A 16,573-nucleotide genomic window follows, 5' to 3' on the forward strand; every position below is an offset into this window, starting at 1 on the left:
ATATCCCAAGACAATTGTCATGCTATTGTTTTTCAGGCAATTCCTCAGATATATGTTGGTCCTACATTACCTGTTGTAGGAGAGGCTGTTGTTGTTGTAGGAGAGGCTGTTGTTATTGGACATGCTGTGAAGTCTTTGAGGTGAAGAAAATAGGATATTGGTTAGTTTAAAATATTAGAAAATGTTAACAAAAGTCAGATGTGTGAGGATGTTGGTTCTTACTTTGGTAGTGAACCGACTGGCAGTACTGTCCATCTGGAGGAATGGCATTGATACATCCACACGTGTCAGATGTGATGTCATCACAATTCCCATAAGAGACACACTGGTCACATGACCAACGATACTGGTCCTCACATCTGCACTGGAATCCAGTACCATTTGGGTAGCAAACTGAGGACAAGAGAGTAGATTAAGAAATCAAAAAGACACTTAATCTGTGTGTAAGCAGTTAAAAATAATAATTTACAGATTGAAGTCTTACCTGTAGACATGTTAACACCAGTGATTTGTATCAGATTATTGATTCTGACAGGGTAACTAGCATTTCTCAGAATGGCTCTCAGTTGATCTATCACTGTAATGTCCGTGGTGTTCAGTTCAATTTCAATCATGTACTCATAGAGAGTTTGCGGTACTGTTGGTAATGAAAATGAACAATGTCAGTCATTCATTTGCTAATATTAAGTAGATTTAGATCCATCAAGATGACAAAAACATGACAATACAACAGTAATGCTATGGCTCTTAATACAATTCCTCAGATATATGTTGGTCCTACATTACCTGTTGTAGGAGAGGCTGTTGTTGTTGTAGGAGAGGCTGTTGTTATTGGACATGCTGTGAAGTCTTTGAGGTGAAGAAAATAGGATATTGGTTAGTTTAAAATATTAGAAAATGTTAACAAAAGTCAGATGTGTGAGGATGTTGGTTCTTACTTTGGTAGTGAACCGACTGGCAGTACTGTCCATCTGGAGGAATGGCATTGATACATCCACACGTGTCAGATGTGATGTCATCACAATTCCCATAAGAGACACACTGGTCACATGACCAACGATACTGGTCCTCACATCTGCACTGGAATCCAGTACCATTTGGGTAGCAAACTGAGGACAAGAGAGTAGATTAAGAAATCAAAAAGACACTTAATCTGTGTGTAAGCAGTTAAAAATAATAATTTACAGATTGAAGTCTTACCTGTAGACATGTTAACACCAGTGATTTGTATCAGATTATTGATTCTGACAGGGTAACTAGCATTTCTCAGAATGGCTCTCAGTTGATCTATCACTGTAATGTCCGTGGTGTTCAGTTCAATTTCAATCATGTACTCATAGAGAGTTTGCGGTACTGTTGGTAATGAAAATGAACAATGTCAGTCATTCATTTGCTAATATTAAGTAGATTTAGATCCATCAAGATGACAAAAACATGACAATACAACAGTAATGCTATGGCTCTTAATACAATTCCTCAGATATATGTTGGTCCTACATTACCTGTTGTAGGAGAGGCTGTTGTTGTTGTAGGAGAGGCTGTTGTTATTGGACATGCTGTGAAGTCTTTGAGGTGAAGAAAATAGGATATTGGTTAGTTTAAAATATTAGAAAATGTTAACAAAAGTCAGATGTGTGAGGATGTTGGTTCTTACTTTGGTAGTGAACCGACTGGCAGTACTGTCCATCTGGAGGAATGGCATTGATACATCCACACGTGTCAGATGTGATGTCATCACAATTCCCATAAGAGACACACTGGTCACATGACCAACGATACTGGTCCTCACATCTGCACTGGAATCCAGTACCATTTGGGTAGCAAACTGAGGACAAGAGAGTAGATTAAGAAATCAAAAAGACACTTAATCTGTGTGTAAGCAGTTAAAAATAATAATTTACAGATTGAAGTCTTACCTGTAGACATGTTAACACCAGTGATTTGTATCAGATTATTGATTCTGACAGGGTAACTAGCATTTCTCAGAATGGCTCTCAGTTGATCTATCACTGTAATGTCCGTGGTGTTCAGTTCAATTTCAATCATGTACTCATAGAGAGTTTGCGGTACTGTTGGTAATGAAAATGAACAATGTCAGTCATTCATTTGCTAATATTAAGTAGATTTAGATCCATCAAGATGACAAAAACATGACAATACAACACTAATGCTATGGCTCTTAATACAATTCCTCAGATATATGTTGGTCCTACATTACCTGTTGTAGGAGAGGCTGTTGTTGTTGTAGGAGAGGCTGTTGTTATTGGACATGCTGTGAAGTCTTTGAGGTGAAGAAAATAGGATATTGGTTAGTTTAAAATATTAGAAAATGTTAACAAAAGTCAGATGTGTGAGGATGTTGGTTCTTACTTTGGTAGTGAACCGACTGGCAGTACTGTCCATCTGGAGGAATGGCATTGATACATCCACACGTGTCAGATGTGATGTCATCACAATTCCCATAAGAGACACACTGGTAACATGACCAACGATACTGGTCCTCACATCTGCACTGGAATCCAGTACCATTTGGGTAGCAAACTGAGGACAAGAGAGTAGATTAAGAAATCAAAATGACACTTAATCGGTGTGTAAGCAATTAAAAATAATAATTTACAGATTGAAGTCTTACCTGTAGACATGTTAACACCAGTGATTTGTATCAGATTATTGATTCTGACAGGGTAAATAGCATTTCTCAGAATGGCTCTCAGTTGATCTATCACTGTAACGTCTGTGGTGTTCAGTTCAATTTCAATCATGTACTCATAGAGAGTTTGTGGTACTGTTGGTAATGAAAATGAACAATGTCAGTCATTCATTTGCTAAAAATAAGTAGATTTGAATCCATCAATATCCCAAGACAATTGTCATGCTATTGTTTTTCAGGCAATTCCTCAGATATATGTTGGTCCTACATTACCTGTTGAAGGAGAGGCTGTAGTTGTTGTAGGAGAGGCTGTTGTTATTGGACATGCTGTGAAGTCTTTGAGGTGAAGAAAATAGGATATTGGTTAGTTTAAAATATTTGAAAATGTTAACAAAAGTCAGATGTGTGAGGATGTTGGTTCTTACTTTGGTAGTGAACCGACTGGCAGTACTGTCCATCTGGAGGAATGGCATTGATACATCCACACGTGTCAGATGTGATGTCATCACAATTCCCATAAGAGACACACTGGTCACATGACCAACGATACTGGTCCTCACATCTGCACTGGAATCCAGTACCATTTGGGTAGCAAACTGAGGACAAGAGAGTAGATTAAGACATCAAAATGACACTTAATCGGTGTGTAAGCAGTTAAAAATAATAATTTACAAATTGAAGTCTTACCTGTAGACATGTTAACACCAGTGATTTGTATCAGATTATTGATTCTGACAGGGTAAATAGCATTTCTCAGAATGGCTCTCAGTTGATCTATCACTGTAACGTCTGTGGTGTTCAGTTCAATTTCAATCATGTACTCATAGAGAGTTTGTGGTACTGTTGGTAATGAAAATGAACAATGTCAGTCATTCATTTGCTAAAAATAAGTAGATTTGAATCCATCAATATCCCAAGACAATTGTCATCTTATTGTTTTTCAGGCAATTCCTCAGATATATGTTGGTGCTACATTACCTGTTGTAGGAGAGGCTGTAGTTGTTGTAGGAGAGGCTGTTGTTATTGGACATGCTGTGAAGTCTTTGAGGTGAAGAAAATAGGATATTGGTTAGTTTAACATATTAGAAAATGTTAACAAAAGTCAGATATGTGAGGATGTTGTTTCTTACTTTGGTGGTGAACCGACTGGCAGTACTGTCCATCTGGAGGAATGGCATTGATACATCCACACGTGTCAGATGTGATGTCATCACAATTCCCATAAGAGACACACTGGTCACATGACCAACGATACTGGTCCTCACATCTGCACTGGAATCCAGTACCATTTGGGTAGCAAACTGAGGACAAGAGAGTAGATTAAGAAATCAAAAAGACACTTAATCTGTGTGTAAGCAGTTAAAAATAATAATTTACAGATTGAAGTCTTACCTGTAGACATGTTAACACCAGTGATTTGTATCAGATTATTGATTCTGACAGGGTAAATAGCATTTCTCAGAATGGCTCTCAGTTGATCTATCACTGTAATGTCCGTGGTGTTCAGTTCAATTTCAATCATGTACTCATAGAGAGTTTGCGGTACTGTTGGTAATGAAAATGAACAATGTCAGTCATTCATTTGCTAATATTAAGTAGATTTAGATCCATCAAGATGACAAAAATATGACAATACAACAGTAATGCTATGGCTCTTAATACAATTCCTCAGATATATGTTGGTCCTACATTACCTGTTGTAGGAGAGGCTGTTGTTGTTGTAGGAGAGGCTGTTGTTATTGGACATGCTGTGAAGTCTTTGAGGTGAAGAAAATAGGATATTGGTTAGTTTAAAATATTAGAACATTTTAACAAAAGTCAGATGTGTGAGGATGTTGGTTCTTACTTTGGTAGTGAACCGACTGGCAGTACTGTCCATCTGGAGGAATGGCATTGATACATCCACACGTGTCAGATGTGATGTCATCACAATTCCCATAAGAGACACACTGGTCACATGACCAACGATACTGGTCCTCACATCTGCACTGGAATCCAGTACCATTTGGGTAGCAAACTGAGGACAAGAGAGTAGATTAAGAAATCAAAAAGACACTTAAACGGTGTGTAAGCAGTTAAAAATAATAATTATCACATTGAAGTCTTACCTGTAGACATGTTAACACCAGTGATTTGTATCAGATTATTGATTCTGACAGGGTAAATAGCATTTCTCAGAATGGCTCTCAGTTGATCTATCACTGTAATGTCTGTGGTGTTCAGTTCAATTTCAATCATGTACTCATAGAGAGTTTGTGGTACTGTTGGAACTGAAGAAGAACAATGTCAGTCATTCATTTGCTAAAAATAAGTAGATTTTGAATCCATCAATATCCCAAGACAATTGTCATGCTATTGTTTTTCAGGCAATTCCTCAGATATATGTTGGTCCTACATTACCTGTTGTAGGAGAGGCTGTTGTTGTTGTAGGAGAGGCTGTTGTTATTGGACATGCTGTGAAGTCTTTGAGGTGAAGAAAATAGGATATTGGTTAGTTTAAAATATTAGAAAATGTTAACAAAAGTCAGATGTGTGAGGATGTTGGTTCTTACTTTGGTAGTGAACCGACTGGCAGTACTGTCCATCTGGAGGAATGGCATTGATACATCCACACGTGTCAGATGTGATGTCATCACAATTCCCATAAGAGACACACTGGTCACATGACCAACGATACTGGTCCTCACATCTGCACTGGAATCCAGTACCATTTGGGTAGCAAACTGAGGACAAGAGAGTAGATTAAGAAATCAAAAAGACACTTAATCTGTGTGTAAGCAGTTAAAAATAATAATTTACAGATTGAAGTCTTACCTGTAGACATGTTAACACCAGTGATTTGTATCAGATTATTGATTCTGACAGGGTAACTAGCATTTCTCAGAATGGCTCTCAGTTGATCTATCACTGTAATGTCCGTGGTGTTCAGTTCAATTTCAATCATGTACTCATAGAGAGTTTGCGGTACTGTTGGTAATGAAAATGAACAATGTCAGTCATTCATTTGCTAATATTAAGTAGATTTAGATCCATCAAAATGACAAAAACATGACAATACAACAGTAATGCTATGGCTCTTAATACAATTCCTCAGATATATGTTGGTCCTACATTACCTGTTGTAGGAGAGGCTGTTGTTGTTGTAGGAGAGGCTGTTGTTATTGGACATGCTGTGAAGTCTTTGAGGTGAAGAAAATAGGATATTGGTTAGTTTAAAATATTAGAAAATGTTAACAAAAGTCAGATGTGTGAGGATGTTGGTTCTTACTTTGGTAGTGAACCGACTGGCAGTACTGTCCATCTGGAGGAATGGCATTGATACATCCACACGTGTCAGATGTGATGTCATCACAATTCCCATAAGAGACACACTGGTCACATGACCAACGATACTGGTCCTCACATCTGCACTGGAATCCAGTACCATTTGGGTAGCAAACTGAGGACAAGAGAGTAGATTAAGAAATCAAAAAGACACTTAAACGGTGTGTAAGCAGTTAAAAATAATAATTATCACATTGAAGTCTTACCTGTAGACATGTTAACACCAGTGATTTGTATCAGATTATTGATTCTGACAGGGTAAATAGCATTTCTCAGAATGGCTCTCAGTTGATCTATCACTGTAACGTCTGTGGTGTTCAGTTCAATTTCAATCATGTACTCATAGAGAGTTTGTGGTACTGTTGGAACTGAAGAAGAACAATGTCAGTCATTCATTTGCTAAAAATAAGTAGATTTTGAATCCATCAATATCCCAAGACAATTGTCATGCTATTGTTTTTCAGGCAATTCCTCAGATATATGTTGGTCCTACATTACCTGTTGTAGGAGAGGCTGTTGTTGTTGTAGGAGAGGCTGTTGTTATTGGACATGCTGTGAAGTCTTTGAGGTGAAGAAAATAGGATATTGGTTAGTTTAAAATATTAGAAAATGTTAACAAAAGTCAGATGTGTGAGGATGTTGGTTCTTACTTTGGTAGTGAACCGACTGGCAGTACTGTCCATCTGGAGGAATAGCATTGATACATCCACACGTGTCAGATGTGATGTCATCACAATTCCCATAAGAGACACACTGGTCACATGACCAACGATACTGGTCCTCACATCTGCACTGGAATCCAGTACCATTTGGGTAGCAAACTGAGGACAAGAGAGTAGATTAAGAAATCAAAAAGACACTTAATCTGTGTGTAAGCAGTTAAAAATAATAATTTACAGATTGAAGTCTTACCTGTAGACATGTTAACACCAGTGATTTGTATCAGATTATTGATTCTGACAGGGTAACTAGCATTTCTCAGAATGGCTCTCAGTTGATCTATCACTGTAATGTCCGTGGTGTTCAGTTCAATTTCAATCATGTACTCATAGAGAGTTTGCGGTACTGTTGGTAATGAAAATGAACAATGTCAGTCATTCCTTTGCTAATATTAAGTCGATTTAGATCCATCAAGATGACAAAAACATGACAATACAACAGTAATGCTATGGCTCTTAATACAATTCTGGAGATATATGTTGGTCCAACATTACCTGTTGTAGGAGAGGCTGTTGTTGTTGTAGGAGAGGCTGTTGTTATTGGACATGCTGTGAAGTCTTTGAGGTGAAGAAAATAGGATATTGGTTAGTTTAAAATATTAGAAAATGTTAACAAAAGTCAGATGTGTGAGGATGTTGTTTCTTACTTTGGTGGTGAACCGACTGGCAGTACTGTCCATCTGGAGGAATGGCATTGATACATCCACACGTGTCAGATGTGATGTCATCACAATTCCCATAAGAGACACACTGGTCACATGACCAACGATACTGGTCCTCACATCTGCACTGGAATCCAGTACCATTTGGGTAGCAAACTGAGGACAAGAGAGTAGATTAAGAAATCAAAATGACACTTAATCGGTGTGTAAGCAGTTAAAAATAATAATTTACACATTGAAGTCTTACCTGTAGACATGTTAACACCAGTGATTTGTATCAGATTATTGATTCTGACAGGGTAAATAGCATTTCTCAGAATGGCTCTCAGTTGATCTATCACTGTAACGTCTGTGGTGTTCAGTTCAATTTCAATCATGTACTCATAGAGAGTTTGTGGTACTGTTGGTAATGAAAATGAACAATGTCAGTCATTCATTTGCTAAAAATAAGTAGATTTGAATCCATCAATATCCCAAGACAATTGTCATGCTATTGTTTTTCAGGCAATTCCTCAGATATATGTTGGTCCTACATTACCTGTTGTAGGAGAGGCTGTTGTTGTTGTAGGAGAGGCTGTTGTTATTGGACATGCTGTGAAGTCTTTGAGGTGAAGAAAATAGGATATTGGTTAGTTTAAAATATTAGAAAATGTTAACAAAAGTCAGATGTGTGAGGATGTTGGTTCTTACTTTGGTAGTGAACCGACTGGCAGTACTGTCCATCTGGAGGAATGGCATTGATACATCCACACGTGTCAGATGTGATGTCATCACAATTCCCATAAGAGACACACTGGTCACATGACCAACGATACTGGTCCTCACATCTGCACTGGAATCCAGTACCATTTGGGTAGCAAACTGAGGACAAGAGAGTAGATTAAGAAATCAAAATGACACTTAATCGGTGTGTAAGCAGTTAAAAATAATAATTTACACATTGAAGTCTTACCTGTAGACATGTTAACACCAGTGATTTGTATCAGATTATTGATTCTGACAGGGTAAATAGCATTTCTCAGAATGGCTCTCAGTTGATCTATCACTGTAACGTCTGTGGTGTTCAGTTCAATTTCAATCATGTACTCATAGAGAGTTTGTGGTACTGTTGGTAATGAAAATGAACAATGTCAGTCATTCATTTGCTAAAAATAAGTAGATTTGAATCCATCAATATCCCAAGACAATTGTCATGCTATTGTTTTTCAGGCAATTCCTCAGATATATGTTGGTCCTACATTACCTGTTGTAGGAGAGGCTGTTGTTGTTGTAGGAGAGGCTGTTGTTATTGGACATGCTGTGAAGTCTTTGAGGTGAAGAAAATAGGATATTGGTTAGTTTAAAATATTAGAAAATGTTAACAAAAGTCAGATGTGTGAGGATGTTGGTTCTTACTTTGGTAGTGAACCGACTGGCAGTACTGTCCATCTGGAGGAATGGCATTGATACATCCACACGTGTCAGATGTGATGTCATCACAATTCCCATAAGAGACACACTGGTCACATGACCAACGATACTGGTCCTCACATCTGCACTGGAATCCAGTACCATTTGGGTAGCAAACTGAGGACAAGAGAGTAGATTAAGAAATCAAAATGACACTTAATCGGTGTGTAAGCAGTTAAAAATAATAATTTACACATTGAAGTCTTACCTGTAGACATGTTAACACCAGTGATTTGTATCAGATTATTGATTCTGACAGGGTAAATAGCATTTCTCAGAATGGCTCTCAGTTGATCTATCACTGTAACGTCTGTGGTGTTCAGTTCAATTTCAATCATGTACTCATTGAGAGTTTGTGGTACTGTTGGTAATGAAAATGAACAATGTCAGTCATTCATTTGCTAATATTAAGTAGATTTAGATCCATCAAGATGACAAAAACATGACAATACAACAGTAATGCTATGGCTCTTAATACAATTCAGCAGATATATGTTGGTCCTACATTACCTGTTGTAGGAGAGGCTGTTGTTGTAGGAGAGGCTGTTGTTATTGGACATGCTGTGAAGTCTTTGAGGTGAAGAAAATAGGATATTGGTTAGTTTAAAATATTAGAAAATGTTAACAAAAGTCAGATGTGTGAGGATGTTGGTTCTTACTTTGGTAGTGAACCGACTGGCAGTACTGTCCATCTGGAGGAATGGCATTGATACATCCACACGTGTCAGATGTGATGTCATCACAATTCCCATAAGAGACACACTGGTCACATGACCAACGATACTGGTCCTCACATCTGCACTGGAATCCAGTACCATTTGGGTAGCAAACTGAGGACAAGAGAGTAGATTAAGAAATCAAAATGACACTTAATCGGTGTGTAAGCAGTTAAAAATAATAATTTACACATTGAAGTCTTACCTGTAGACATGTTAACACCAGTGATTTGTATCAGATTATTGATTCTGACAGGGTAAATAGCATTTCTCAGAATGGCTCTCAGTTGATCTATCACTGTAATGTCCGTGGTGTTCAGTTCAATTTCAATCATGTACTCATAGAGAGTTTGTGGTACTGTTGGTAATGAAAATGAACAATGTCAGTCATTCATTTGCTAAAAATAAGTAGATTTGAATCCATCAATATCCCAAGACAATTGTCATGCTATTGTTTTTCAGGCAATTCCTCAGATATATGTTGGTCCTACATTACCTTTTGTAGGAGAGGCTGTAGTTGTTGTAGGAGAGGCTGTTGTTATTGGACATGCTGTGAAGTCTTTGAGGTGAAGAAAATAGGATATTGGTTAGTTTAAAATATTAGAAAATGTTAACAAAAGTCAGATGTGTGAGGATGTTGGTTCTTACTTTGGTAGTGAACCGACTGGCAGTACTGTCCATCTGGAGGAATGGCATTGATACATCCACACGTGTCAGATGTGATGTCATCACAATTCCCATAAGAGACACACTGGTCACATGACCAACGATACTGGTCCTCACATCTGCACTGGAATCCAGTACCATTTGGGTAGCAAACTGAGGACAAGAGAGTAGATTAAGAAATCAAAATGACACTTAATCGGTGTGTAAGCAGTTAAAAATAATAATTTACAGATTGAAGTCTTACCTGTAGACATGTTAACAACCGTGATTTGTATCAGATTATTGATTCTGACAGGGTAAATAGCATTTCTCAGAATGGCTCTCAGTTGATCTATCACTGTAACGTCTGTGGTGTTCAGTTCAATTTCAATCATGTACTCATAGAGAGTTTGTGGTACTGTTGGTAATGAAAATGAACAATGTCAGTCATTCATTTGCTAAAAATAAGTAGATTTGAATCCATCAATATCCCAAGACAATTGTCATGCTATTGTTTTTCAGGCAATTCCTCAGATATATGTTGGTCCTACATTACCTGTTGTAGGAGAGGCTGTTGTTGTTGTAGGAGAGGCTGTTGTTATTGGACATGCTGTGAAGTCTTTGAGGTGAAGAAAATAGGATATTGGTTAGTTTAAAATATTAGAAAATGTTAACAAAAGTCAGATGTGTGAGGATGTTGGTTCTTACTTTGGTAGTGAACCGACTGGCAGTACTGTCCATCTGGAGGAATGGCATTGATACATCCACACGTGTCAGATGTGATGTCATCACAATTCCCATAAGAGACACACTGGTCACATGACCAACGATACTGGTCCTCACATCTGCACTGGAATCCAGTACCATTTGGGTAGCAAACTGAGGACAAGAGAGTAGATTAAGAAATCAAAATGACACTTAATCGGTGTGTAAGCAGTTAAAAATAATAATTTACACATTGAAGTCTTACCTGTAGACATGTTAACACCAGTGATTTGTATCAGATTATTGATTCTGACAGGGTAAATAGCATTTCTCAGAATGGCTCTCAGTTGATCTATCACTGTAATGTCCGTGGTGTTCAGTTCAATTTCAATCATGTACTCATAGAGAGTTTGCGGTACTGTTGGTAATGAAAATGAACAATGTCAGTCATTCATTTGCTAATATTAAGTAGATTTAGATCCATCAAGATGACAAAAAAATGACAATACAACAGTAATGCTATGGCTCTTAATACAATTCAGCAGATATATGTTGGTCCAACATTACCTGTTGTAGGAGAGGCTGTTGTTGTTGTAGGAGAGGCTGTTGTTATTGGACATGCTGTGAAGTCTTTGAGGTGAAGAAAATAGGATATTGGTTAGTTTAAAATATTAGAAAATGTTAACAAAAGTCAGATGTGTGAGGATGTTGTTTCTTACTTTGGTGGTGAACCGACTGGCAGTACTGTCCATCTGGAGGAATGGCATTGATACATCCACACGTGTCAGATGTGATGTCATCACAATTCCCATAAGAGACACACTGGTCACATGACCAACGATACTGGTCCTCACATCTGCACTGGAATCCAGTACCATTTGGGTAGCAAACTGAGGACAAGAGAGTAGATTAAGAAATCAAAATGACACTTAATCGGTGTGTAAGCAGTTAAAAATAATAATTTACAGATTGAAGTCTTACCTGTAGACATGTTAACACCAGTGATTTGTATCAGATTATTGATTCTGACAGGGTAAATAGCATTTCTCAGAATGGCTCTCAGTTGATCTATCACTGTAACGTCTGTGGTGTTCAGTTCAATTTCAATCATGTACTCATAGAGAGTTTGTGGTACTGTTGGAACTGAAATTGAACAATGTCAGTCTTTTGCTCATATTAAATATATTTAGATCCATCAAGATGACAAAACATGACAAGACAACAGTAATGCTTTGGCTCTTAATACAATTCCTCAGATATATGTTGGTCCTACATTACCTGTTGTAGGAGAGGCTGTTGTTGTTGGACATGCTGTAAAATCTGTAAGGTAACGAAAATATAACATCGCTTAACTGGTTAACAGAAATAGGAATAATATCATGACAATAAAATCTATAAAAAACAGGACTTTGGCGTTTACTTGGGTTTTGAACAGACTGGCAGTACTCTCCATCGGAAGGAATTGCATTAATACATCCACAGGGTTTGTCTGTATTTTCCTCACATGTCCCATAGATGGCGCAATTGTTACACGACCAACGGTACTGGTCCTCACATCTGCACTGGAATCCAGTACCATTTGGGTAGCACACTGAAAAACAATATATCAGTATAAATCATCATTTTCTACCATTTAAATTAAATAATTCAACAAGAACTTAAATATTACCTGTAGTAATGTTGAGATCAGTGATGTTGATCGTGCTACTAAGTGCGAATGGTAAACTGAGGTTTTTCAGAAGGTTCTTCAGTTCGTCTATGGTTTTTAAGTCATTGACATTGACCTCAACATCCACAAAGTTCTCAAAAAGAGTTACAGGTTCTGTTGAATCAAATATATGGAACATATATTTGCATTGTTATATCAAACCAGAGCAGTTATTTGTGTTAATAAATTGCAATTCAAAAATCAGGTTTATTCATATGTTAATACAGATTCAAGTATTTTATAAACAAATAATAAGTTACTTGTGTATGGCTGGCAGTACTGTCCATCAGCTGGATTTGCATTGATACATCCACATGTGTCACCAGTGATGTCATCACAGGATCCATATGTGACACAGTTGTTATATGACCAACGATACTGGTCCTCACATATACACTGGAATCCAGTACCATTTGGGTAGCAGACTGAAATGGAAATGAGTTTCAGGACATGTGCATGTAAAAAATGTATTCAATCAATTATTTTTCTCCTACATAATTAGAAAAGCAATGCCTAGCACTTGCAAGCCCAACAGTATAACTACCAGTAGTGATGTCAACATCAGAGATTTCAGTGGAGTTGTTGATAGTGAGGGGAAGACTTGTTGAATTCACAGCTGACTTAATTTGCTCTATTGTTTTGATGTCTGACACGTTCACTTCAACATCAATTATGTAGTTCCATCGATTGGATAATACTGTAAGGATTGAAATAGAGGAAAGGGTGACGTTCAGGAGAAGAGTCCCTGTGCTCTTTTTAAATACATGGTTTGAATTGTCATTCAAGAGGATGATGTTTTGCTTTGCAAGATCATTTAAAGGTGATCCATTGACTAGACTCACTTGCTCTTTTTTCCCTAACATGTGACGGATGTGGGTTGTACTCTGTGTTGAATGCCTTTACCAAGAGAATGAAAGTCAGTATCAACATTAACATTTGCTTCATAGAGTTTATATCATCTTAGAATATTTTCCACATTTAGAATATCCTGTTTGATAGGTTTTGGGAGTTTCAAGGGGGTTTAAATACTGTATGATCATCTAATCACGAGACTCCACACTAACCAGTTAAACCATCAAGATGTCAAAAGAAACATGATAGGTATGGTGAAAGAACTAAACAGTAGACCGCCTAACTCTTACTAATATCATCAAGTTGCTAAGTTTCTCATATTCTGTTTACATGTGTTCCTAAATAAAGTCTGAAGGTTTCTATTGGACAGCATGAGGTACTGTTAACATAATACCTGTGAAACAAGGCTTGAAATTTCAATGAATTCCCGTGTTTCCAAAATAGAGCATGTCACCAGGAGGACAAGGACTCTCAGCCCATTCTTTGTTATTGCCATTCCTGTTATGGGGAAACAAGGCAAAGGAGTTGAGAAAAAAACAGGAAGAACTGTAAAAACCTACATTCACTATAATGTTTAAAGTACACAATAAAACCCCACAGGTAAGTTTTCTGAAGCACTTATATCATGCACGCTTCATTTAAAAATGTCCATAGAAGTATCTATTGTTTCATTTCATGATTTGTAATTCTGAGATTTAAAAAATAATTAGATTAAGCTGAATCAAGGGATTTGTGATATCATCTTAATTATAGCCTTATGTAATGTGCTAATTGAAATAATTAATCTCATCTGGACTTATTGTACAAACACACTTAGTGTGCAGCCATTTGTTTGTAAGTAGGAAAGAGACTGTTTGAAATTTGATCTGTTATTGTTACAAAACATTTATGTTATGTTATGTATAATAGCTGAAGTTCTTTCCTCATTCTTAGAATGCCATTGTCTTAAGTATGTCCCTGTCCCTAGTGAGTGGACAACTCCCCATATGTTCCAATGTCATGTCAAAATACATTATGTAAGACAATTAATTGTAAATAACATATAATCAAGGGAAAGGGAAAGGGGGATACCTAGTCAGTTGTACAACTGAATGCCTTCAACTGAAATGTGTCTTCCGCATTTAACCCAACCCCTCTGAATCAGAGAGGTGCGGGGGCTGCATTAATTAACATCCACGTCTTCGGCACCCGGGGAAGTGGGTTAATTGCCTTGCTCAGGGGCAAAACGAAAGATTTTTACAGCTCAGGGATTTTTTTGCCAGCTCGGGGATTCGATCCAGCAACCTTTCGTTTACTGGCCCAACGCTCTAACCACTACAGAGTATTCCTCCAAAAAAGTGTCAAAATACATTTCTGAATGATGTGCGGACTTACTGTAGGAAATTAATATAACATAAATATTATTTCAAAGTGAAAATATGACTGGATTTCTGAAAAATATAAATAAATTCTGCTGCATATGGAAGTCAACATTCACTGAATGTAAAACAGATTCTGCATATCTCATCTAACATTATTGATACCCATATTATGACAAAAGTACAATCATTAACATAGAAATGGGTTACAAATAGCATGGTAGGTCTTTAGTCAAAGAAATGTAATTGACAACCACTGTACCATGCCAAACAGATTAATCATATATGTAATGACAACATGCTGTACTGGCATAATCTCGGTTCGTGTATGGCCATATTGGTCACATCCAACTCGTGGGCCGGGCCCCAAGCCCTGGTCTAACAGACTAGGGCTCTGTTGTCCTTTTGTAGGCCTGCTCTTCTGATTTAGATTAGTAGCCTTCTCTGCGTGAAGGTAGTTGACATTTGATTTAGAAATGTCCAGTCCCTTTGTCTGTGCCAGTCTGATGACTTCTTAGCCAGCTTCACTGTCAGTTCTGAATGGGGGATCTTACTGAACTGTCTAAATCAAGTGTGAAATCCATCCTTAGACACGTTGCTATGCAAATCAAACACACTTCTGAAAGTGCAGGGTAGGAAAAATGTATTTTATGTGCCATATTGTTGACATTTCAGGTACAATTAGATTTTCATAAATATTTAACTTTACCTTTATTGGCCACACTGCTCTTCCTATGAGCATTAACACGTTGATGACTGAAGTGCTGATGTCCAAATTGTTGCAGGTTTGTTCAAAAGCAGTTGACATCAATCATGTCATGTCTACCACACAAATAACAAAAAGAACACAAGAAAAACAAGCTTGATGTTTAAAAAACTTTAATCTAATTATTTAGCTTTTCAGACAGGAAAGGATCTAATAGGCACCAACACGCAACAGAAGAGGGAACTGAAAGGCACCAGAAAAATATAGGCAGTAACAGGCTACAGAATATTTATATAGACACCAATAGGTAGTAGAGAAAATGTAATGGAGCTACTGCTACCACTACCAGAAAGTCTTACGTATAAAACTTGACAGCACAAAATATCTTTAACTAATAAACCAACTAAGAAAATCAATGTGACTACAGATAGCGGATTGTTGGGCCAGTCAGGGCAAATGAATCAGTTGAAAACATGGAAACTCAGATATTCAATCTGTGCTCCTGATATGCACTGTTATTTGATGTTGCTTATATCATGTCAGACCCTAAGTAATAATGAGTTACAGATACAACAGAAACATTTAGATTGGTATTTAAGTCTCATTACCACCCAAGTGAAGACTCCCATGCAGGCCAATTTCTGTCTCTTTCCCCCCTCCTTTTAACATTGACCTAAATTATTATTCATTTCTTCACTAGCATCCTCATGTATCATTTCACTGAAAAACAAACTAACAAAAATACCTTACCTTGCTTCTCCTTACTGTTCTGGTTGACAAGTGTATTATTGTACGTTGCAGGGAGACTCAAAACCCACATCCCACACCGTTTACTGACTGCCACGCCCTTAACACCGTGAACTACGGGAAGAATTCCTGAAATATAGTAAGGGACTGACTGTGACAGAGCACCTGCTCAACAGGTTTCATTATTTATTCTGTTTCCTTGTGTCACTGAATGAAACTGAATTCGTATTGAAGAGCAGAGCACAGACACACTTGAGCCATCAGCACAACCATCGTTATAAATTACAAGTAAAAAGTCATCATGTAAAAACACCAGTGCAGTGGGTCAGTGA

At 37.4% G+C, this 16,573-nt stretch overlaps 1 protein-coding gene across 13 annotated transcripts in view; it reads right to left on the reverse strand.

Moving 5' to 3' along the window:
• Nucleotides 1-16,368, reverse strand: part of adgrf6 (adhesion G protein-coupled receptor F6) — a 54,975-nt gene extending 38,607 nt beyond the window's left edge. For 12 of the 13 annotated variants that reach the window (XM_029733529.1, XM_029733536.1, XM_029733535.1 and 9 more), the window contains exons 1-60: nt 16,245-16,368; nt 15,498-15,610; nt 13,825-13,928; nt 13,421-13,475; nt 13,123-13,275; nt 12,839-13,003; nt 12,540-12,692; nt 12,291-12,461; nt 12,149-12,190; nt 11,852-12,013; nt 11,590-11,760; nt 11,438-11,500; nt 11,136-11,288; nt 10,874-11,044; nt 10,722-10,784; nt 10,431-10,583; nt 10,169-10,339; nt 10,017-10,079; nt 9,726-9,878; nt 9,464-9,634; nt 9,315-9,374; nt 9,013-9,165; nt 8,751-8,921; nt 8,599-8,661; nt 8,308-8,460; nt 8,046-8,216; nt 7,894-7,956; nt 7,603-7,755; nt 7,341-7,511; nt 7,189-7,251; nt 6,887-7,039; nt 6,625-6,795; nt 6,473-6,535; nt 6,181-6,342; nt 5,919-6,089; nt 5,767-5,829; nt 5,465-5,617; nt 5,203-5,373; nt 5,051-5,113; nt 4,759-4,920; nt 4,497-4,667; nt 4,345-4,407; nt 4,043-4,195; nt 3,781-3,951; nt 3,629-3,691; nt 3,338-3,490; nt 3,076-3,246; nt 2,924-2,986; nt 2,633-2,785; nt 2,371-2,541; nt 2,219-2,281; nt 1,917-2,069; nt 1,655-1,825; nt 1,503-1,565; nt 1,201-1,353; nt 939-1,109; nt 787-849; nt 485-637; nt 223-393; nt 71-133 (exon numbers count right to left, since the gene is read on the reverse strand). In XM_029733529.1, the coding sequence (XP_029589389.1) occupies nt 71-133; nt 223-393; nt 485-637; nt 787-849; nt 939-1,109; nt 1,201-1,353; nt 1,503-1,565; nt 1,655-1,825; nt 1,917-2,069; nt 2,219-2,281; nt 2,371-2,541; nt 2,633-2,785; nt 2,924-2,986; nt 3,076-3,246; nt 3,338-3,490; nt 3,629-3,691; nt 3,781-3,951; nt 4,043-4,195; nt 4,345-4,407; nt 4,497-4,667; nt 4,759-4,920; nt 5,051-5,113; nt 5,203-5,373; nt 5,465-5,617; nt 5,767-5,829; nt 5,919-6,089; nt 6,181-6,342; nt 6,473-6,535; nt 6,625-6,795; nt 6,887-7,039; nt 7,189-7,251; nt 7,341-7,511; nt 7,603-7,755; nt 7,894-7,956; nt 8,046-8,216; nt 8,308-8,460; nt 8,599-8,661; nt 8,751-8,921; nt 9,013-9,165; nt 9,315-9,374; nt 9,464-9,634; nt 9,726-9,878; nt 10,017-10,079; nt 10,169-10,339; nt 10,431-10,583; nt 10,722-10,784; nt 10,874-11,044; nt 11,136-11,288; nt 11,438-11,500; nt 11,590-11,760; nt 11,852-12,013; nt 12,149-12,190; nt 12,291-12,461; nt 12,540-12,692; nt 12,839-13,003; nt 13,123-13,275; nt 13,421-13,475; nt 13,825-13,926 (7,444 nt within the window). In that variant the 5' untranslated portion in view covers nt 13,927-13,928; nt 15,498-15,610; nt 16,245-16,368. The remainder of the gene's footprint in view (nt 1-70; nt 134-222; nt 394-484; nt 638-786; nt 850-938; nt 1,110-1,200; nt 1,354-1,502; nt 1,566-1,654; nt 1,826-1,916; nt 2,070-2,218; nt 2,282-2,370; nt 2,542-2,632; nt 2,786-2,923; nt 2,987-3,075; nt 3,247-3,337; nt 3,491-3,628; nt 3,692-3,780; nt 3,952-4,042; nt 4,196-4,344; nt 4,408-4,496; nt 4,668-4,758; nt 4,921-5,050; nt 5,114-5,202; nt 5,374-5,464; nt 5,618-5,766; nt 5,830-5,918; nt 6,090-6,180; nt 6,343-6,472; nt 6,536-6,624; nt 6,796-6,886; nt 7,040-7,188; nt 7,252-7,340; nt 7,512-7,602; nt 7,756-7,893; nt 7,957-8,045; nt 8,217-8,307; nt 8,461-8,598; nt 8,662-8,750; nt 8,922-9,012; nt 9,166-9,314; nt 9,375-9,463; nt 9,635-9,725; nt 9,879-10,016; nt 10,080-10,168; nt 10,340-10,430; nt 10,584-10,721; nt 10,785-10,873; nt 11,045-11,135; nt 11,289-11,437; nt 11,501-11,589; nt 11,761-11,851; nt 12,014-12,148; nt 12,191-12,290; nt 12,462-12,539; nt 12,693-12,838; nt 13,004-13,122; nt 13,276-13,420; nt 13,476-13,824; nt 13,929-15,497; nt 15,611-16,244) is intronic. The other variant, XM_029733531.1, reaches the window with a different exon arrangement.
• Between the last annotated feature and the right edge of the window lie 205 nt (nt 16,369-16,573).

This window comes from Salmo trutta, chromosome 35 (genome assembly GCF_901001165.1).
Source record: "Salmo trutta chromosome 35, fSalTru1.1, whole genome shotgun sequence".
Classification (NCBI taxonomy): Eukaryota; Metazoa; Chordata; class Actinopteri; order Salmoniformes; family Salmonidae; genus Salmo; species Salmo trutta.